General features: G+C 35.3%; 1 protein-coding gene across 2 annotated transcripts in view; it reads left to right on the forward strand.

The window, feature by feature from the left end:
* DNAH5 (dynein axonemal heavy chain 5) overlaps nucleotides 1–19,537 on the forward strand; it is a 113,736-nt gene that overhangs the window by 43,399 nt on the left and 50,800 nt on the right. For both annotated transcript variants that reach the window (XM_059852160.1, XM_059852247.1), the window contains exons 31-43: nucleotides 201–364; nucleotides 1,020–1,176; nucleotides 1,873–2,085; nucleotides 2,839–3,063; nucleotides 4,327–4,499; nucleotides 5,569–5,747; nucleotides 7,346–7,533; nucleotides 8,053–8,247; nucleotides 8,912–9,046; nucleotides 9,776–9,883; nucleotides 10,567–10,720; nucleotides 12,340–12,486; nucleotides 14,852–15,093. In XM_059852160.1, coding sequence (XP_059708143.1) covers nucleotides 201–364; nucleotides 1,020–1,176; nucleotides 1,873–2,085; nucleotides 2,839–3,063; nucleotides 4,327–4,499; nucleotides 5,569–5,747; nucleotides 7,346–7,533; nucleotides 8,053–8,247; nucleotides 8,912–9,046; nucleotides 9,776–9,883; nucleotides 10,567–10,720; nucleotides 12,340–12,486; nucleotides 14,852–15,093 — 2,280 coding nt within the window. The remainder of the gene's footprint in view (nucleotides 1–200; nucleotides 365–1,019; nucleotides 1,177–1,872; nucleotides 2,086–2,838; nucleotides 3,064–4,326; nucleotides 4,500–5,568; nucleotides 5,748–7,345; nucleotides 7,534–8,052; nucleotides 8,248–8,911; nucleotides 9,047–9,775; nucleotides 9,884–10,566; nucleotides 10,721–12,339; nucleotides 12,487–14,851; nucleotides 15,094–19,537) is intronic.

Below are 19,537 nucleotides of genomic sequence, written 5' to 3' on the forward strand. Positions count from 1 at the left end.
GCCAAGTATAAAATAAGCTCTATTGTGTAAGCAGAAAGAATTGTGTCTAAGCTGAAATATTTCTAGAAGACATGTGATTACTAGTGAGAAGATTGCTGTTGAGATTACTAGTTGCTGGTTCTGAAAGCAGGTGCCTTTTCCCTTTTCTCTCTTCCTTCCTTCATTTCTTCCATTCCCTGTTCACTGTCATGTTTCAACAGGAAGCAAAGCGTTTCTCTAACATTGATAAATCCTGGGTAAGGATCATGACCCGAGCTCATGAAACACCCAATGTTGTTCAGTGCTGTGTTGGAGATGAAATAATGGGACAGTTACTGCCACATTTACTGGAACAGCTTGAAATCTGTCAGAAATCGCTCACAGGGTAAGATTACTGTGAGACCATGTTCTTGGCCAGATGGTTGTACATTGTGTAACTGGGGAAAGACCAATTGCTCAAGTACTGTCCCATAAGCTTTGAAAAGATCATGTTCTTATTCTACTATGAATGCAGTTGAACTGACCAAACTAGTTAGCAGGGTAATACAACACCTCCAAAGAAACCAACTTATGGATAAGTGTTTGATTTGTGGCTAAGGTGTCACTCACTGTCCATATCTGTTGAAACCAAAGCTGGTTTCAGCCTAGTTTAAATCCAGAAGGCACTCTAGATTTGTGTGTCCCATTCACACCTTTCACTGATCTGGGAGACATTCAGCTTGAGATATATAAATAGCAAGTAAAAGAGTTAATATAAAAATATTTTATTTCAGTTTAGCTTCTTTTCTTTTTACTGATGTTTAGATTATAGCAAATAGTAAAAGTTTTGCATGAAATGATTTCTGATAATAAGAGAGTAGCTTTAAAGCAGATGCTTAACATGAATGTATGATGGATAAAAATTGTTATTGCTGCAGCTAAAAACTGTATAATAAATTGTGAGAAATACCACTTTTAAAGAGGAAAGGATGTAGAAATCAACCCAAATCACTTACCATCTACGCCTTCCCGACTTCTCTACCAATATTTTAAAAATACAGGTACCTGGAGAAAAAGCGCCTGCTATTTCCACGATTCTTCTTTGTGTCAGATCCTGCTCTCTTAGAAATTCTTGGCCAGGCATCCAACTCTCACAATATACAGGCGCATCTGCTGAACGTGTTTGACAACATTAAAACCGTCAGGTTCCATGAAAGGGTATGTACTGCCCACACCCCAGTGTTACATTCCTTCACATTAGCAATGTGTCATACTAGCTAAATTAGAGAGCTACTTGGTTGCATAAGGCATTCTACGCTTTTACTTTATTCACCAACTATTTGATGCTGAGTAGGCTTACTTCATTTAAGATTTGTTTCATATCCTCATTTATGATGTGGTAAAACTTCATGTAGAATAGCAAAACAAAAATTTGCACCACTGCTTAAATTTTAGAAAAATCCACCCATTCAAAAGTACTGAAACTTTATTCTGTGCCTTCCTCTCAAATAAGCTTTTGAGGCTTTACAAACTTATTTGTATCTTTACATTGGCTGTATTTGTATTTTTCCATTCATGTTTTGATTGTAAGAAACAGCGTATATACTGTCTCTCCTGTTTCTGACCTGCCCTTACTGTACCTTCACACACAGTGTTTTGGGAACACTTTTCTCATACCTTTTACAAGAACAGACCATTTCTCCTTATGTATGCATTTTCTTAGAAACGAATTACCTCCCCGTGCTTTTGAGATTCTGTTGATTGTCCATGTTCCTTAACTTTTCTGTTTTCATTATTTTTGATTCTAAGGCTGTAAATTTTGTTAGGCTGTTAACCCACCAATAATCGGGGAAATCTTTATTGTAAAGATGAATAATGTATCTATAAATATAAGATATTTTTTCCTTTACTTAGATATATGATCGTATATTGTCAATTAGTTCACGAGAGGGTGAGACTATAGAGCTGACTAGACCTGTAATGGCTGAAGGTAATGTGGAAGTTTGGCTCAGCTCTCTGTTGAAGGAATCCCAGCTATCATTGCATCAAGTTATTCGCCAGGCTGCTATGGACATCCAGGAAACGAGTTTTGAGATTACTGAATTTCTTTCTACTTATCCAGCCCAGGTAATATCATTGTTAAATGAATGAAGAATTATTCACAGATATGTATCGGGTGTTTTTCTTGTCTTTGCATTCAAAGTTGCTGCCAGTGTTAAATACAAAACTAGCATTTAATTTTATTTGAATCATCTCAGTCTTTTAAGTTTCGGCTTCACATAGCTGAACCCAAAAGAAGATAACTTACCCTTAAGCTCCTGTATAAAAAGGAAGCTGAATGCAATAAGTTAACATAATGAAGTTAACACTATGTCTTTACAAGCTTAATACTTGACTACTGGAGGAAAAGTAGTAAAATTGTTCATATATTCAGGATAATGCTCTGTATTGCTAAAGATTTGAAACTGACGGTGGTGTTGAGGGAAAATTATTTTTTAGCAGAAGCTTCACTTGTGACCAGGAATGTTGGAAACGTAATACAGACTTTGTGAATTACTATAAAAATATTTCAAATTGAAGCAGTAATTATTCACTGGCTAGTTATTATTTATATAAAGTATATTTGTTACATATAGTATTTTTATATATACTGTAAATTATACTGAGCAGTTGTATAAGCAATGCACTGTAGGCAGTATCTACGAGACTGCATTTATGAATGTAGCTGGACACACAAAACATGACCTCTGTATGAATGCATGGAAAGTAATTTTATACATATAGTAGGAGAAAAAATTCTTTAGTTTATCTGTGTCTGTGAACGTACATTTTAGGTGAAAGAGAAAAGATTATGAAGCATACACTTCTATGTTTCCTAAGGTCGGGTTATTGGGGATCCAAATGATTTGGACAAGAGACTCAGAAGAAGCTTTGACTCTTGCCAAGCAGGATAAAAAAGTTATGCGTAAGACAAACCAGTTTTTCCTGGATCTTCTGAACATGTTGATAGATATGACAGCAAAAGACCTTAGTCCATTTGAGCGAGTTAAATATGAGACATTAATCACTATTCATGTGCATCAGAGGGACATTTTTGATGGTCTTGTAAGTATTAAAAAATTAACAATTAATTATGAGGGGTTTTCCACATAATACAATGTGAAGTGATAAGAAAATATTATGATATCTATGAGCTCCCGCCTCATAAGATAAACATTTAATTTCATGACTCTAATGATTATGTGTCGTGGAATATTATAAAAGTGCTGATGCTGTTTCAACCAAGTCTTTATTTCCTTTTAAGTAATTCAGTGGGTTTTCCTCTCCCCAAGCAGTAGCAGAATTTTGTCATGTTTCATGTTGGTCCACTAAAGTTAATAGTGCCTCTGTAGCATGATCTATTTGGGACTTCTTTTTCCTCATACGTTTTGTTGCAAGTAATTTTCATTTTTCTGGACTGCATAATGAATTTCTACAAGTAAATAAAATGAATATCGAGTTATAGTACAGAAAAAAGGTTGAAGCTGGTATTCTCTCTGTTCTAGTTTCAATAGCATACCTAATTATTACTTAGGGATTTTTTAATTCACTTTACACCTTCTCATGCTGACACAGATGCTGACACAGATGCTAAAATAATGAAAATGAAAGCATTTAGTTTGATCAAAATTTAAACTAGCATACCCTTTTACCTATGGGAAGTCCTGGACCTGATTCTGAAATTAAGCTGTCCAAGAAAAGAATTATTGAGTTTTGGCCCATTATTAATAGTCAGGCATTTATCTTTTAATTGTAGAATCATTTGTTTCTAGTACAATAATTTTATGTAAAGTGTAATTTTTAGATACAAACTAAATGATTTTTTTAAAATCCTGTTTTAATATTCAATAGAGCAACTGTGACTTATTCTCAGTTCCATTGAATTCCTTAGATAGTATCAGCACCATGACACTGCCATGAAATATCTTTTTTCCCAATATGCATGTGCTTTCATACAATTCTCATAGCAGTTTATAAAATCAAATATCACATTATGTACTTCTGACTCATGTAAAAGTGAAGTGGTAGAGAGAACTAAAAGGAATGGCAATTTTAAGGTTAAACTCAAATGACTCTTGTTTGAAGCTTACGAACTGTTAATTTGTATTTAGACTTTTGACACACTTGTCTGAAGTTCCTCTGCCTGAGATTGAAGAATAATACATTACAATTTTTGTGGTAAAAAATCCAGATAGATTCTCCACTATCCACTATATTTAGCTATGTTTGCAATGCTGCCTTTGAATCTACTACTTAGATGGCATAATATAAATGTGAAAGTAAATGTTAACCATGGATGCCACAGCCTTGTCTTCCCTCTCTTCTTAGTGCTGCATGCATATCAAGAGCCCTACGGACTTTGAGTGGCTGAAACAATGTAGATTTTATTTTAATGAAGACTCTGATAAAATGGTGATTAAGATCACTGATGTGAGCTTCACATACCAGAATGAATTCTTGGGCTGTACTGACAGGCTTGTCATAACACCTCTTACAGACAGGTGAAAAAGACTAATTTTATTTCTTTATTCTTTGCTGCCAAACCTCGGCTTTTACAAGAGCAATTTTGTCATTCCTGTTGGATGCACATTGATCTCTGCAGAGTTTATCCTTCACAGTCTTGTCAAAGTCAGTACTTTCATATGGCATGCTGAAATATTTTTGTTTCTGTACTCTATTATATGAATAATTTCCAACTTATTTTCTCCCACATACTTGCACTGGTCACAACATACATAGTGTAAGTGACCTTCATTCTTATGTACACGAAGCCAACATACCTTAGGATTTGATATATGCAACAGATAAAATATGTAGATATACAGGACAAAGGTAGGTGTTTACAGACAGGCTAATGAAAAGAGCTAAAAAAGAACAGACAGAAAAAGCAATTTTTATTCAGCTGCAGTAGTTTGGAGATCTTTGATCAAAAAGGATGTTGAAAGAATTCCAATCCTATTAACAGAGAGATCTACCTGCCTAACTCAAATAGCATAAAGAATGCTTTATAACCTATCATTGGCAAAATAAAGGCATTGTTTTGTTTGGTTTTTTTTAACTATTCCATACAAAAAAATCTAGAACTAGTCTTGTTATATAATAATAATGTTTTTCTGCATTATGCATAGATGTTTCATTTATGAAAATGGGATGCACTGCGTGATCAAATTTCAAAGATGGACAAAAAGGAAAGGCTAGATGTCTTTCATTATTGTACTCCACAGTATAATGTGTTTCAAAGCTACTCCAGATAAAATAACTCAGTATCCAAGCTATTCAAACTAAGATTAGGCAGCATCTCTGTATCTGCTTTCTTCCCTTCTTGTGATCTTTCAGGTTGCTGATAATTGAGGATTATCTGTTCTTTCACTTTATGTGCGATGAAATGAACCTTAATATTCCCTGCATCAGAGACCGAGTGAAGGGGTTTTGTCCTTACTGATCTAAATTGTAATTAGTGGAATATAATTTCTGCACTTCCCTTTTCTCCTTAAATCAGACCTTGTGTAAGTTCCTCTAGCACTATGCAGAAATTCTGCTGCTGCAGTCTGATTGATTATTGCCTTTTAGATGTTACATCACTTTGGCTCAAGCTTTGGGCATGAACATGGGTGGAGCACCTGTGGGACCTGCAGGAACTGGAAAAACTGAAACCGTGAAGGATATGGGACGGTGCCTTGGAAAATATGTAGTGGTCTTCAACTGTTCAGACCAGATGGATTTCCGAGGACTTGGGAGGATCTTCAAAGGTAAGATGTGGACCAAAGGTAAGCTGTTGGCCAAACAGTCAGTTGTTTTCTGGGATGCACGAAGTGCAGTATAACTAACTGGGCAGCGAAAGAGATTGTTCCACTGTACTCAGCTTTGGAGTGGCCTCATCTCAAGTACTCTGCAGTTCTGGAGTCAACAATACAACAACATATAAAAATATTGGAATGTATCCAAATGACAGCAAAAAAGATGGTGAAAGAGCTAGAGGACATGACTTAAGAGGAACAGCTGAATATACTATGTTTGTTTTGCTTTGAGAGACTGAGGCATACCCTTATTGCTGTTTATGACTTCCTCATGAAGGGGAGCGGAGGTGGAGGTGCTGATCTCTCTGGTGTCTGATAATAGGATATGGGGGAATGGCTTGAAGCTGCATGGGGTGAAATTCAAGCTAGGTATTCACTGAGAGTGTGGTCAAGCACTGAAAGAAACTCTCCTGGGGTCTCAAGCCTCTTAGTGTCCAAATAGTGCTTAGGCAACTATCTTATATATATGGTTTAACTTTTAGATACACCTCTGTGGAGTCAGCAGTTCTGCTTGTTGATCCTCATGAGTCCTTTATAAGTCAATCCTTTATATTCTAAGATATTTTAGGGACTATGTAAAAGTTTCAAAGGATAAGAGGACATCTCCATGAAACAAGGTTGACACATAATTGGCAGATGGTTTCAGCCTTTTAATAAATGCATAAATGCAAGTAATTAATATCTTTTTATACCTATAAAATAAAGTTGCAACACTGTCTTCAGGAAATAGAAATGTCTGAAAACATTTTATGAACAGTTTATGAAAGGATAGATAAAGTCACTTAAAATGACCTAAAGTCAGAAGGAGAACTGCTTCCATGAAGAGAAAATGCTATGAAATTTATTGTTGAATTGGTGGGATGTGCTGAATTTTGAGTTCAGCATTTTGTCTCAGTCAAATATTCAAGTTTCTATCAGTAAAAGGAAATGCATGGGTAGTTCTAGATATGTTGAAAACAATTGGCAGAGCTCACTGAAGTTAGATGCAGATGACATGTTTTAGGCATCTGAAATTTATACCTGTCAGTCATGGCAGATATGAAATTAAAGATCAAATGGAGGTTCTTGGCTATTGCGTGATTCTTGACTATTGCTGCAAGCGACTGTATCTATGATTTTGTTTTTTTTTTCCCAAAAAATCCAAGGAAAAATACAGTTTTGGAATAGACTGACCTCCACTTTCTTTATGCAACTGTATTGTTCATTTTAATATGTGCAATAAGCTGTTGACAACCTGTCACATTTTCATAGAATTCCTGGAGGAATTTTTCTTTGGGGGTAAAGAAGGACCGGAAAACATTGAAGATATCAGAAAAAGAGAAAAAATCCAAGAACATTGTATGCTAGAAAATCTTAAGGACTTTGTGAATTTTTATTTTCTTACTTGAAAAAGGAATTAAAATTCTTCTCTTTCTTCCTTTCCCAACCCTCAAAAATAAATACTTCCCCCCCACCCCGAGATAGATTAACATAATTTTTGGCTTATGAATTGCACCAAAAAAGGTTTAAAAACATAATGGTTATGTGCTTAGTTGCTTTTCTCTTTGAAGGTCTGGCTCAGTCTGGCTCCTGGGGTTGCTTTGATGAATTCAATCGTATTGATTTACCAGTGCTATCAGTAGCTGCACAGCAAATAGCAATTGTGTTGACATGTAAGAAGAACCGTAAAAAAAGGTTTATTTTTACTGATGGGGACAATGTAGAAATGAACCCAGAATTTGGCATCTTTCTTACTATGGTAAGTATTCAGTAAGGTTCTAATATACCAGTGATGATTGTACAATAATCGAGTCTAACTTGCTAGTTGCTAACTCTTATGTCATTCAGTTCTTAGAAATAACTCACTGATAATTCCAGAACATGGAGCATTGCTACAAACACAGTTTACAGGGTCTTGTTTGATAACATCAATCACATGCCACTGAAAAATGCAGGCAGCACCATAAATACAAGTTATCTCAATTTCAGTTTGCTTCTACATACCAAATTCTGGCTCCCAAAGTATGCTTTTTGCTACAAGGACCTATTAGACAAACTCAGATTTGAAATGCTTAGGTGGAACATTTTTCATATCTCATGGTTATAAAAGAGGCAAAAATTCTGTAGAGATATGGTGGTAAGTTTGCATGGCAATTAATTCTGACAAGTGAGTTAAAGCCAGTGAATTATTTTTACCTACCAAGATGGCATATTCCTTTGCTGATTTTTCTGTTTCTGCCAGGTACACTCAACTTCAACACCTGTTTTTCCTCTCCAGAATCCAGGATATGCTGGACGGCAAGAACTTCCTGAAAACTTGAAGATCAATTTCCGTTCAGTGGCTATGATGGTTCCTGATCGTCAGATCATAATTCGTGTTAAATTGGCTAGTTGTGGTTTCATTGATAATGTTGTGTTGGCAAGGAAATTCTTTACACTGTACAAGCTGTGTGAAGAGCAGCTGTCAAAGCAGGTGATGATATTCATATGATGCAACCTGATTATTTTAGGGAAAAACTATCTGTGAAGTCACAAAAGACTTGTGTGAAGAATAAGGAAAGGTTCATGTTCACGAGGTTAGCTAAGAGACAGTTGCAGTTTAGTAATGCAGCCCTCTGCTGTCCTGGATTAACTCCTGCTGCAGGTTGTCGGCCAAGGATGGGGCTTTCATGCAGAGCACTGCTTATTATTAAGTTTTAGCTTTAGTGAATGGTGACAGCTGAGACAAACAAAAGCTTTATTATAGCCTTTGTTGATCTTACAGAGTGGGTGAGATGTATTTGGTTTGTGCTGCCTGTGCTTTACAGATATTTCTCAGTTTCCAAAGGCCACAGAGAATTCAAAATAATACTGATAAAGTATTTCTCAATAGTCCTTGGGAACCCTGTCTTGATTCAATGACTTATGATTAAACGTTTTTTTCTATCATATCTTAGATTTTAATAGATGGTAGCAGATTTGGAAAGTGAATTTGCCCATAGTCATACAGCAAAAGAATAGTTGATGAGTGTTTGGAGGTATTTGAAACGCATGTACTGCTTCTCCTACATATTCATCCATGTCTTAAATAGTAAATAAGAACTGTTTCATCCCTACTAACTTGGGGAAAATCTTCCCAAACTTCACCTATCTTCTAGGTGCATTATGATTTTGGCTTGCGGAATATATTGTCGGTGCTGCGTACGCTGGGAGCAGCAAAAAGAGCAAATCCCAAAGATACTGAATCTACCATCGTCATGCGTGTTCTGAGAGATATGAACCTGTCTAAACTGGTAGGTTCTGAGAACCTGATAAATAATTTAAACTGCTCTTTGGAGCTATGTGATCTCTAGAAGATTGTGTGTGACCTTTACACTGAAGCTAGCTTGGAAATGTTTCATTCTCGGAGTGGAACATTTTAGCTGGAAGGGAGATAAATTTCTCGTAGTACCTTGTGTGGGACTGAGGAGGGAGTGAGCTTTCTGTTGCTTGATTTTCTACCTGGGTTTAACCTTGAATTGTTCAGAATTTTTTTACATATTGTCCCTGTTACTGTTAGAAGTAAGTAGCAAAGGAGATGTCTATGAAGTAACTTCTTTAGAAGCTTTGTGCTTTAGTCACTCTTTTGAAAGAATCTGGTATTCATTGTAATGAGTACCATTTCACCTGTCTAAATAGCTAACAACCCTCTTCTGTTTCTGTGATACATATTTTTTTTTTACACCAAATAAAATAGACAATTTTCTAAATGGTATTGCTGAAATCTGCTATAAGAAATTCAGTCTTCATGTTAGTGAGTCATTCTGACAAATAGAAGCATCACATGATCTCTTTCTGCTGTGTCCTTCTAATGTTTAGCACCTAGAGGATTATATAGATGGTTTCTTAGGTTCTCTAGCATTTCTTTAGGTCTTCAGGACTTAGGGATTGTTCTTTTTAAAGTCGATAAAATAAATAGAACTGGTTTTAAATAGAACTGGATTTAGTCTGTGTGGATTTTTGTTTTCTCTGATTTTCACTAGATTGATGAAGACGAACCCTTATTTCTGAGTTTAATTGAAGATCTGTTTCCGGATATCCAGCTTGATAAAGCAGGCTATCCTGAGCTTGAAGCAGCCATTGACAAACAGGTATGTTTCCTATGATTTGTGGCACTCTGGTATGATTTTCATGAAGTGAAATCTAAGAAAATTCTTGTTGTGGAGTCTATCCAGCTGGCAATATTATATTTTACTATTTAAACTTTTCCATAAATCTTTACCACTGGCACAATATTATTAAGTTTATTCTTCAGGTCACTGAATTGGGATGATAGTGTCCTGTTTTTGAGTCATGGTTACTGAGGCCCTATTTGAAAAATCCATGTATATGAGCTTGCCTTATGTGACCCCGGATTTATTATTTATCTAAAGTCTGGACAATTAGAATATTAATTTGAGAAAAGATTTACTTAAATTTACATCTCTTTATTTAATTGCCCATTAGGTGTTTGTAATACTTCCGTAGGGCCAACTTAAGAATATAATGTATATATATGTTATAGATATATTATAGGAATATCTAATAGATAGATTATAATGTACATAGAGGCTGGTTTACCTTATTTTTCTGAATATGTATTTGAATACCAAATATATCTCCTTTTTCCAACAGTTTTTTTTTAATATATGCAAAGCCTTTACAAAAAGTGTAGTAATCTGTTGATAATATATCTATATCTATCTATCTATTTATCTATCCCTATCTAAAGGCATCAAAATATATTTTGTGCTCTAAAATAATAGTGATTTGGTTTTTTGTCACTGTCTCTTAGGTGGAGGAATCTGGCCTTGTTTGTCATCCTCCTTGGAAACTGAAAGTTATCCAGCTTTTTGAAACCCAGAGAGTAAGGCATGGATTGATGACCCTAGGACCTAGTGGTGCAGGGAAAACTACATGCATCCACACCTTAATGAAAGCCATGACAGGTAATGTTAGTACTTATATTGTAAACTGTTACTGAACTGTTGCACTGTAAATTTTAAGCCCCATTGTTTCTTCTCAGAAAGCCTCAGTTGCTTCACTGTGGGAATATACTACTGGAAGAATGAGTTTTTATGTTGAGATGCTAATTATTCTAGTATCTTAAAAATATCTGACATTCAAAACCATATGCTTCATGTCCTTTTGCCAGATTATCATACTTTTATCCGAAGTTCTTATTCTAGATGGATTAAGAAAGAGGAATACAGTCTAGGCAGGCAGCTCAGACAAGTGATTTAAGCATCTCCTGGGTTTTGCTGAGGTAATGCTGGAACCTTTCGCTGACCAGAATATTTATGTCTTTTTGAACATAATGCATAAGACAGGGTCTTTGCAATGTAAAATAACTGGTTTTATAACCATAAATTCCTGGTTTAGACAGTGAAAAAGTCTTCAAGGGTGTTAATCTTGTGTCCTGGCTGGAGGCTTGAAGACTGTGTGTGGGTTTTTTTTTTTGTTGTCTGTATTTCTAAACAAAAATATTAGTTGAAGAATGTCAGCTTGATATTATTAAATGAAAGGGTCACAGCTTGGGGAGAAAAACATCTCTTTTGAGGTAAGCATGTGTTACCCCATTTCACAAGTTGCTTATATGATTTTCCAGAAGTGAATAATTTCTGCAAAAAATAGTTCAGCAAGTCTCATGCATGCAGTAATGTGCTGTGCTTAAGAAACACTGTAAGCTCTACTTTGCAGTGGAAATGACTGTTCCATTTAGGAAAAAAAAACCCATAAAAAACAAAGTTGCATTGCACAGTTTTCCTATCTTTTTTTCTTGCACTGAGATGTGAACTACTACCAAGATAAAGTTGCTTCACTACTTTTTTCAAAGCTGATCTTCTCACACAACTTCATGAAATGTTAAACTAATCTGTCAGGCTTCTATCTTGGATATTAGTGAAATCTGATTTTAATGAAGGTATTTTAAAAGAAGTAATTTTTTCAGTTCTTTCTTTCAACATCCTGCTACTGGCTCCTGTTTACATTTTAATATTGTATTTTTTAAAGATGTCCAGCATTGTAGATTTTAAGGTGTTGCTAATGAGATAAAAAAATAAAGGTTATATGGTTATGGTATGGCTGGTTAGAATTTGTCTCTCTAAGAGAATTCACAAGAATATGCCAATATTGTATATTTTACCTGTTCTAAGATGTAGGCAAGTGCACAGAAGGGCAAAATAATCAATCATCTGTCTGGTATTTATCCATTGGGTTTTAAAAACGTGCATACAAACCAAATGTTTTAAAGCTCTATTGTTTGATAAGCCTTCAAAATATTAAACTAAACCTTGAATAAATTTCATCTTGCTGCTTTTCTGTTCCCAATGAAGGTATGAAATGTGAACTGAATATTCAAAAGTTTCAGAACTTTGTTTTACTTTTTTTGATGTCTTCAATTAATGAATTTTGTATAGCAAGAGAAGTTTTTCAAGTAAATCCACATGTTCAGATAATCATGAATGCCTAATAAACCATATATTTGGGTGTAATGAGTTTGAGTTTGTCAAAGCTCTCTTACTGCTGATAAGAAATGTAAAAACTAACTGGTGGTCTGCCTTCATAGATTGTGGACAGCCTCATCGTGAAATGAGAATGAATCCTAAAGCTATAACTGCTCCACAAATGTTTGGACGCCTTGATGTGGCAACTAATGATTGGACAGATGGAATATTTTCAGCCCTCTGGAGAAAAACTTTAAGAGCAAAGAAAGGTATTGTGGTGGGTTGACCTTGTCTGAACTCTAGGTTCCCACCAAGTTGCACTACAACTCCTTTGCCCAGCTGGATAGGGGAGAGAAAATAAATGGAAAACAACTCATAGGTTGAGATAAGGCAGTTTACTAAAGTAAAAACAAAAATCTGCATAAGCACAAGCAAAGAGAAAAAAAAGGTTTGTTCTTTACTTTGCCATCAGCAAGCAATGTTCAGCCACTTCCCAGGTAGCAGGGCTTCAGCACACATAGAGGTTGCTCCAGAAAGCAAACATTGTAAACAATAGAAGCCCTACCCTCCTCCTTTCCTTAGTTTTTATATCTGAGCAGATGTCATATGGCATTGAATATCCCTTTGGATATTTTGGGTCAGCTGGCCTGGTTGTGTCCCCTCCCAGGATCTTACTCAAGCCCAGCCCCTTGATGTGGGGAATATTGAGAGACAGAGCTGATGCTGTGCCAGTGCTGCTCAGCAGTACCCAAAACACTGGTGTGTTATCAACACCTTTCCAGCCACCAGTGCAGAGCACAGCACTGTTTAGGGCTGCTATGGGGAAAGGAACTCCAGCTCAGCCAGACCTAATACAGTTATAATGAAAAAGGCTTCCATTCAAAATAAAAGAAGAAAAAAGGTCAGAAAAGTAAAAGCTTCAGGAAAACTTTATAAAGCACAGTAACAGATTTTTTTTTTTTTGTTTTCTTACATGGAAGCACTGGAAAATTGCTGGAAGAACTTCCGTCCCTTTTACAGTCTTTATTCTAAATGCTATGTGTTCAAACAGTGTAGTGTAACAAATACTACTTCACTGCATTTACTGAATTCTTTCTTTTGTATATTAGGCCCTCAGATGGAAGGAAAGTGGAAGGTAAAAGTCAGTTGCCCCAGTAGTCGTGTCCTATAAAAATTTTGATGCTGTCAGGATTTCTACCTGTTCTCTATCTCCTGTTAAAAGGAACCAGTTGTGTCATAGCAGCTAACCCTTCACATATCCTAGTCCATCTCAAATGGCACTAGATAATTCTATTTAGGCAGCCAATTTCTGCCTAAAATTATGCTGACATATATTCTTAGACTGTTAATTTAATTAAATGAATGTCCTTGAGAGTTTGATGCTAGATTGTAGCTTCCTTTTTTTTTGTCTGAAAATTAGTATGTGATCTTATCATTATGCCTTAGAAGAAAAAATGAAAGAAAATCCTCACATTTGTTGCACTATTTAATATAAAAATTCTTAGTCTTTAGAAATACAGATACTTTTAAAAAAGAAAATACTTTTCAATTTAATTTTGGTAGGCTTGTTTCAAATCTAGAAATGTAACACACTTGAGAATGTAACATGGCATTAACTATTGATTCTTTTATCTTTTCCTTCAAGGTGAAATATGTATTAGCACACTCATATGACTTCCTCAGATTTACTCTGTAAGAGTTCTGTAATATCTCTTTATGAGTCAGACTCAAGACCATCTCATGCTTGAGATGCCTGAACTGTAGCTATAAAAAACCCTCATATAAAAAGTTTATCATCTGTTTCATATCTTCTTGGTTCAACACTAGCAAAGCTCCAAGCCACCTAGGCCTTCATAATAAACACTGACTCTGGAGGCAGAAGGATCATCTCTGGCTAAAGAGCTCTCCAACAATGCACGCTGGGGCTGTCTGCTCCCTAAGGGGTGGGCAGCCAGGAGCCAAGGTGGGATCTCTTTCCAGCCAGGATCTGTTGCTCTGTATCCAAGTGAGGCGAGCAAAACAGACACAGACCCTCCTAGGAAACAGAAGCAGGCTTTAAAATACCTTTCTATTAGAAAATGGAAAGCAATGGAAAAACTTAAAAGGAAGCTGGATCAAGTTTAAGAATAGAACAAATGACAAGAATCTTCCCCTAATTTACCTCTTTTACTTATGATAGTGTGCATGCTATTTGAAAGAGTGATTTTTCAAGTCTTCCTTTCATTTATTTTCTCTACATTTATAAGACTCATTGAAAACAAATGAATGGTGTTTAAATATATCTATAGTCGTTATCTTCTTTATGTTGTTTCATGTAACTTGAAATAAACCTAATTTATTACTGTCTTGAAGACTGGATCCATAAAACATTTTCAGAGTATTAAACACTGGTGACTTATGCTGATGGCACTTTATATACTGAAGAATGGATAATTATTATGAATAGGTGACAAAATGAAGTACCCAAGTGAAATTGAGTGATGGAAATGGTAATTTTATTAAAAAGCTGAGATTGTAGCTGTGTGCATGAATTCAGAATTAGTTAAAAATTTGTTTGCAGAAATAAGAAACTGGTCCTTGAAAGAAACTAGCACCTCCTGCAAAGGTGCTTTTATCTGTTATGTTGCATTATAGGTGACCACATCTGGATAGTTCTTGATGGTCCAGTTGATGCTATTTGGATTGAGAACCTTAATTCTGTCCTGGATGACAACAGAACTCTAACACTAGCCAACGGTGATCGGATACCTATGGCGCCAAATTGCAAAATAGTCTTTGAGCCTCATAATATTGATAATGCTTCTCCAGCAACAGTTTCAAGAAATGGCATGGTGTTCATGAGCTCATCAGTTCTCACCTGGAGTCCTATCCTTGAGGTAGAACAGCTAAGTGTCTGTATATGCATTGAAAGATTTACTGAGTACTTCTTCAACACTTCACTCTTATTACTGCAGGACCTATTTTTGTGCCTTTTGCTATGAAATCCCCTTTCCACTGCATAAACTTCTAGGTCAGTACTTAAAATAGCAATGTTTCTGGTAGTTTGTACAAGAATGAATAATTTTTTTATGGAACATATTTAACATATTACACTTTTAATAACATGGTAATTTTACTTTGGGACAAATTTGTAATTAAAAGTATTTTATACAATTGAAGGACAACTCAGTTTTTAAAACACTAACTACCTGGTAGCCCATGGTACAGCTTCAGGCCAAGGAGGAGAAAAGAGTAAAGTTGATTCAGGGAACTTGAAATCCTCAAGAAAATAGAAATTATCTTGATTTTTCTTAAAATTTATTGCAGTTGAGATTTAGAACCAGAAATAACGCCAATGCAGCATCAGAACATGTAATTTTTAAATTGATGTTGTTACTTAGTTGTCTGTTAATATTCCTAGAAGCAAAATATCTGAAGAACCGGGCAGTAGTTACTGTCTCTCTGGCATGGAATGAATAATTCAGAAAAGCAGAACATGTTTCAGGTGTGTTTTAGAGTCAAAACCCAGCATATAACATATTGAAATATATCAAAGTGATTTTTAAAGTCTTTTTTTTTTCTTTTATATGTCATTTTGCATCTTCCAAAACTCAGTAAAAGTAAATCCTAATCTTGACAGAATGCTTGTAACAATATAGTGAATGACAAATTTTGAGACTTGAGCATACTATTTTTTTTCATGTTGCAAAAATCTTGGTAAAGATGAAACATGAGAGTTCCCAAGAATCTACCTAATGTTCCATAGTAATATATTTGAACAAAGCTTTCAGCACTTTATTCCAGTTTTCTTTTCTGTTAAGAAAACAATAGAGACAATAGCAGCTAAAAAAGTTGGTTTCTCATTTTCTTGCCTTAAGCCCTATATTGCCTTAAAAAATTTATCAGCGAAGTACACTACTCAGGATTAACACTTTAAAAAATAAATTAAAATAAATAATAATTTTTTTTCTTGTCTAGGCCATCTTGCTGAGAATGCTTGGTTAACATTATTTTGGCTTTGATAAACATGATCGGTCTCCTGAATATCAAAAATGAAAACTTTCTCCTTCATGGCTAAGATACTGATTGCTGTGATCATACAGATAATTACTTAATTACTTTTCTCTGAAACCCAAGTAATATCTGGTATATTTCACTATAATCCCAAATTAAATTATTTTATATGGGCTTTAATCTTTAATTTTAAGATAGGAATTATTTCCTTTTTGTGAAATTGGATCACCATCCAGGAGTTTGTTTTGTATTTGTTTCCCTGTTTTTCAGACTCGAATAACAAAAATTTATAGGTTACTATGAGCTAACTGACTAAATTTTACTGTCTTCCTTTCTAGTATGTATCACATGAACAAGTTTTAAAAAATATTCCTTAGAATTAATGTCTCACAGTCTCATTCAGTCATTTCATTTTCCAAATCAAATAGGATACCAGCAGAAAATGCAACTAATCCTCACCTAGTTAGTGTTGCTTAGCTAGTCCTATGAAAATACAGCTGGCCTCACATTAAATTTCAGATGTCAGCCTTTTGTAGTGACTATGTTATTCTCAGATTTCTTACTTCTTTAACCTTTAAAGGTTCTCATGCTTGTAAGTTTTATATAGCTTGCTGTTTATAACCAGATTCCTTCTAACCAGGACCCTAAATCCCTGATTTGTCTGGCAACAGAGGAAAATTGGCTTGTGGCACTGCCTAGAGCCAGTGTCCTTAGCAAATCAGAGGTTTCAGCCCACACAGAACTCAAAAGAGACAGCATGCTCTAGTCCAAGCACTGAGTGCCAGGCAGTGCCTGCTGCCTCTCTTTGGGACTGGAGGCAGTGGAGCTCCTCTGGGAAAAGCGAAGCCAGGGGAGGTGTTTTGGTGAGCAGAAATTACCAAGGTGAGGAAGGCTGTAAACTTGTGAATTCTGGGAACAGACAAAAGGTTTCTTTTCCACCTGGAGATCTGAAATGGCAGGTAAGGTATAATGCTCTGGAATTAGGTGAGGAGCAGCAAGACCCTCTAGGCAAGGCACCAGAATCCTTTTGGCCTTAACCCATTAGGAGGAAAAGGAACGGGATTGTTGTCAGATATTCCTTCCTGTCTTGGAAACACTCATGTCCTTTGACTTGTTGCAAACTTGGAGGTTTGCTGCTTGTGAAGAACTAAGGGTTGCTGCAGAGGGCTGATACTATATTTTTCTAGTAGTGTCTGAAGTTTTTTTCCATTTAGAAAAAACATGATATTAAATCACATAGAATTTTCTGTTTGGTCACAGGTCTCTGCCACACTTGGGAATTGTCACGAATTTGTTTGAGTTCCTTTGCCAAGTCTAAAATATTTTTAGTCTTGTTATGAAAAAAGTGTTTAAAAAGTTTCCTAAAAAATTGGCTGGTAAAACTTCAGTTTTACTAATGCAAATAAATGCAGTCAACACAAGTGCCTTATGCATGTTACTGCCAAGTTTAACTATTTTTTTATTTTTTAAACTAATATGGATACTCAGGAAAGTGTAACTGTAAATTATGCATCTAGGGCAGTGGCTCCCCTGAGATTCCACTTGTTCCTTTCTTTGCTTACAACACTATGTAGGGCCTACTGATGTTAGGTTCTCACAGCTCTGCCTCCTTGCACTGCTTAGTTTGCAGACAACCACTTCTTGGATGTTAAAATTGTTCTAAAGATTCAGCTGCAGAGAAAAGAATTTCATTTTGCATTGTCACTCATGATTTACCTCCTCACTTTAAAGTGAGATGCAGGCCAAATTTAGCTGTGTTAAAGAGTTGTATGAAACGACTTTTCCTTAATCTATAACCATATGGTTTTGTTATATTTTGGTGATAGAAACAGACTAAAGAAAAGAAACTTAAAAAAAAAAAAATTGCATTACATAAAGAAAATTATGTTCATTTCACTGTGAAGTAACCTTTCCAACTTCCCTTTCTTTCCCCATTATAAAATTTGTTATAAAATTGCAGCCTATTGTTAGTTACAATTTGATCCAATAGCATTTCTTTGTTTTTTTGGTTGGTCTTACATCATAAATAAAATATCTTGATAGTTTTTTCAGTATACCTCCCTTTAAATCTATTTTGTAATGCAATACACTTCATATTCCATCAGGTCAGGGTAGATGTTAACCTTGCTAATTATCAGATGCTGAATGAAATGTAGTATTTGTTGATATTTCAGAAGAACTTTAAAACATGATCAAAGACAAATATGGGTAATTCAGGAAGTTGCTGTATATATTTTTATTTTCAATCCTTACCATTTGCAAACAAATAAATATAGCTGCCTACTTGGATGCATTGTTATGACATATGCAACTTCCAAGTTTAGTGAAATAGTTCTCAAGTTCATCTTGCTGTTCTCACGTGCTGTTCATGTTGCTAATCTCATGTAATATGCTTCCTAAGCAGTTTTTGCCAAGAGATCAGAGGTATGATCCATGACTCATCAACCTTCTCCAAAGCAAAAGCATCTTATCAGATTTTCTACTAACTCCTAATATTTTTGAAACAATCAGCGAATTTTGGATATCTATTTTAAGTCCTTCTGCCTTTTAACTGTTATCACTTTGTTTTCCACCTACCCATTTCTAGAAAGGTTTTTCATATATATCCTTATTTGTAATCAGTCTCAAAGTTTATTTACTTTGGGAAGTAAAAGTAGAATTTCAATATGTTATGAAGGTAGTAGAAAGAACAATAGTAGCACAATATAGTTGAGTTTGGAAAGAACCTCAAGAGACAATATTGAGTACATTAGTCAAGTCAGCCTGGAAGTGGTTGGTGAAGTCTGTGTCCTGTTGAGTTCTGAGATGGAGAGCCCAGGAGCTCACTGAGAAGCCTGTTCCAGCTTTAACTACTCCCACAAGAGAAAAGCATCCTATGTTTAAAGCAAATTCATTTGATTTCAATTTGTTCCAAATTTTGTTTTGAGTTTTGGGGAAGAATCTGCAAGTGTTTCTGCTGGTGATTGTGTTTTATGTAGGAAATAAATTTGTGGGATGTAAGTGGGAAGTATTCCACTCAGCAGATGAGAGAAAACTTCAAGGTAACACCAAGAATCATGTTTCTACTTTGAATTAAAGGCATCAAAGAACAAATCCTATTATATGATCTTAAGAAAAGGGTAGTTTACTTACGTTTTGTTTATCCATCATTACAGATATCGTGATACACAATAAGAACACTACACACACCAGCACACCTCCCCTCTGATAGCCTCATTTTTTTTGTACATTTGCCAGATCTTTCAGGTTGTCCTCTATCCCCATTTGAAATAATGTGTAGAATAAATAAAATCTGTGTTCAGTACAGATTGTTTGGTTTCTTCAGAG

This window comes from Haemorhous mexicanus, chromosome 1 (assembly GCF_027477595.1).
Source record: "Haemorhous mexicanus isolate bHaeMex1 chromosome 1, bHaeMex1.pri, whole genome shotgun sequence".
In the NCBI taxonomy this organism is placed as follows: Eukaryota; Metazoa; Chordata; class Aves; order Passeriformes; family Fringillidae; genus Haemorhous; species Haemorhous mexicanus.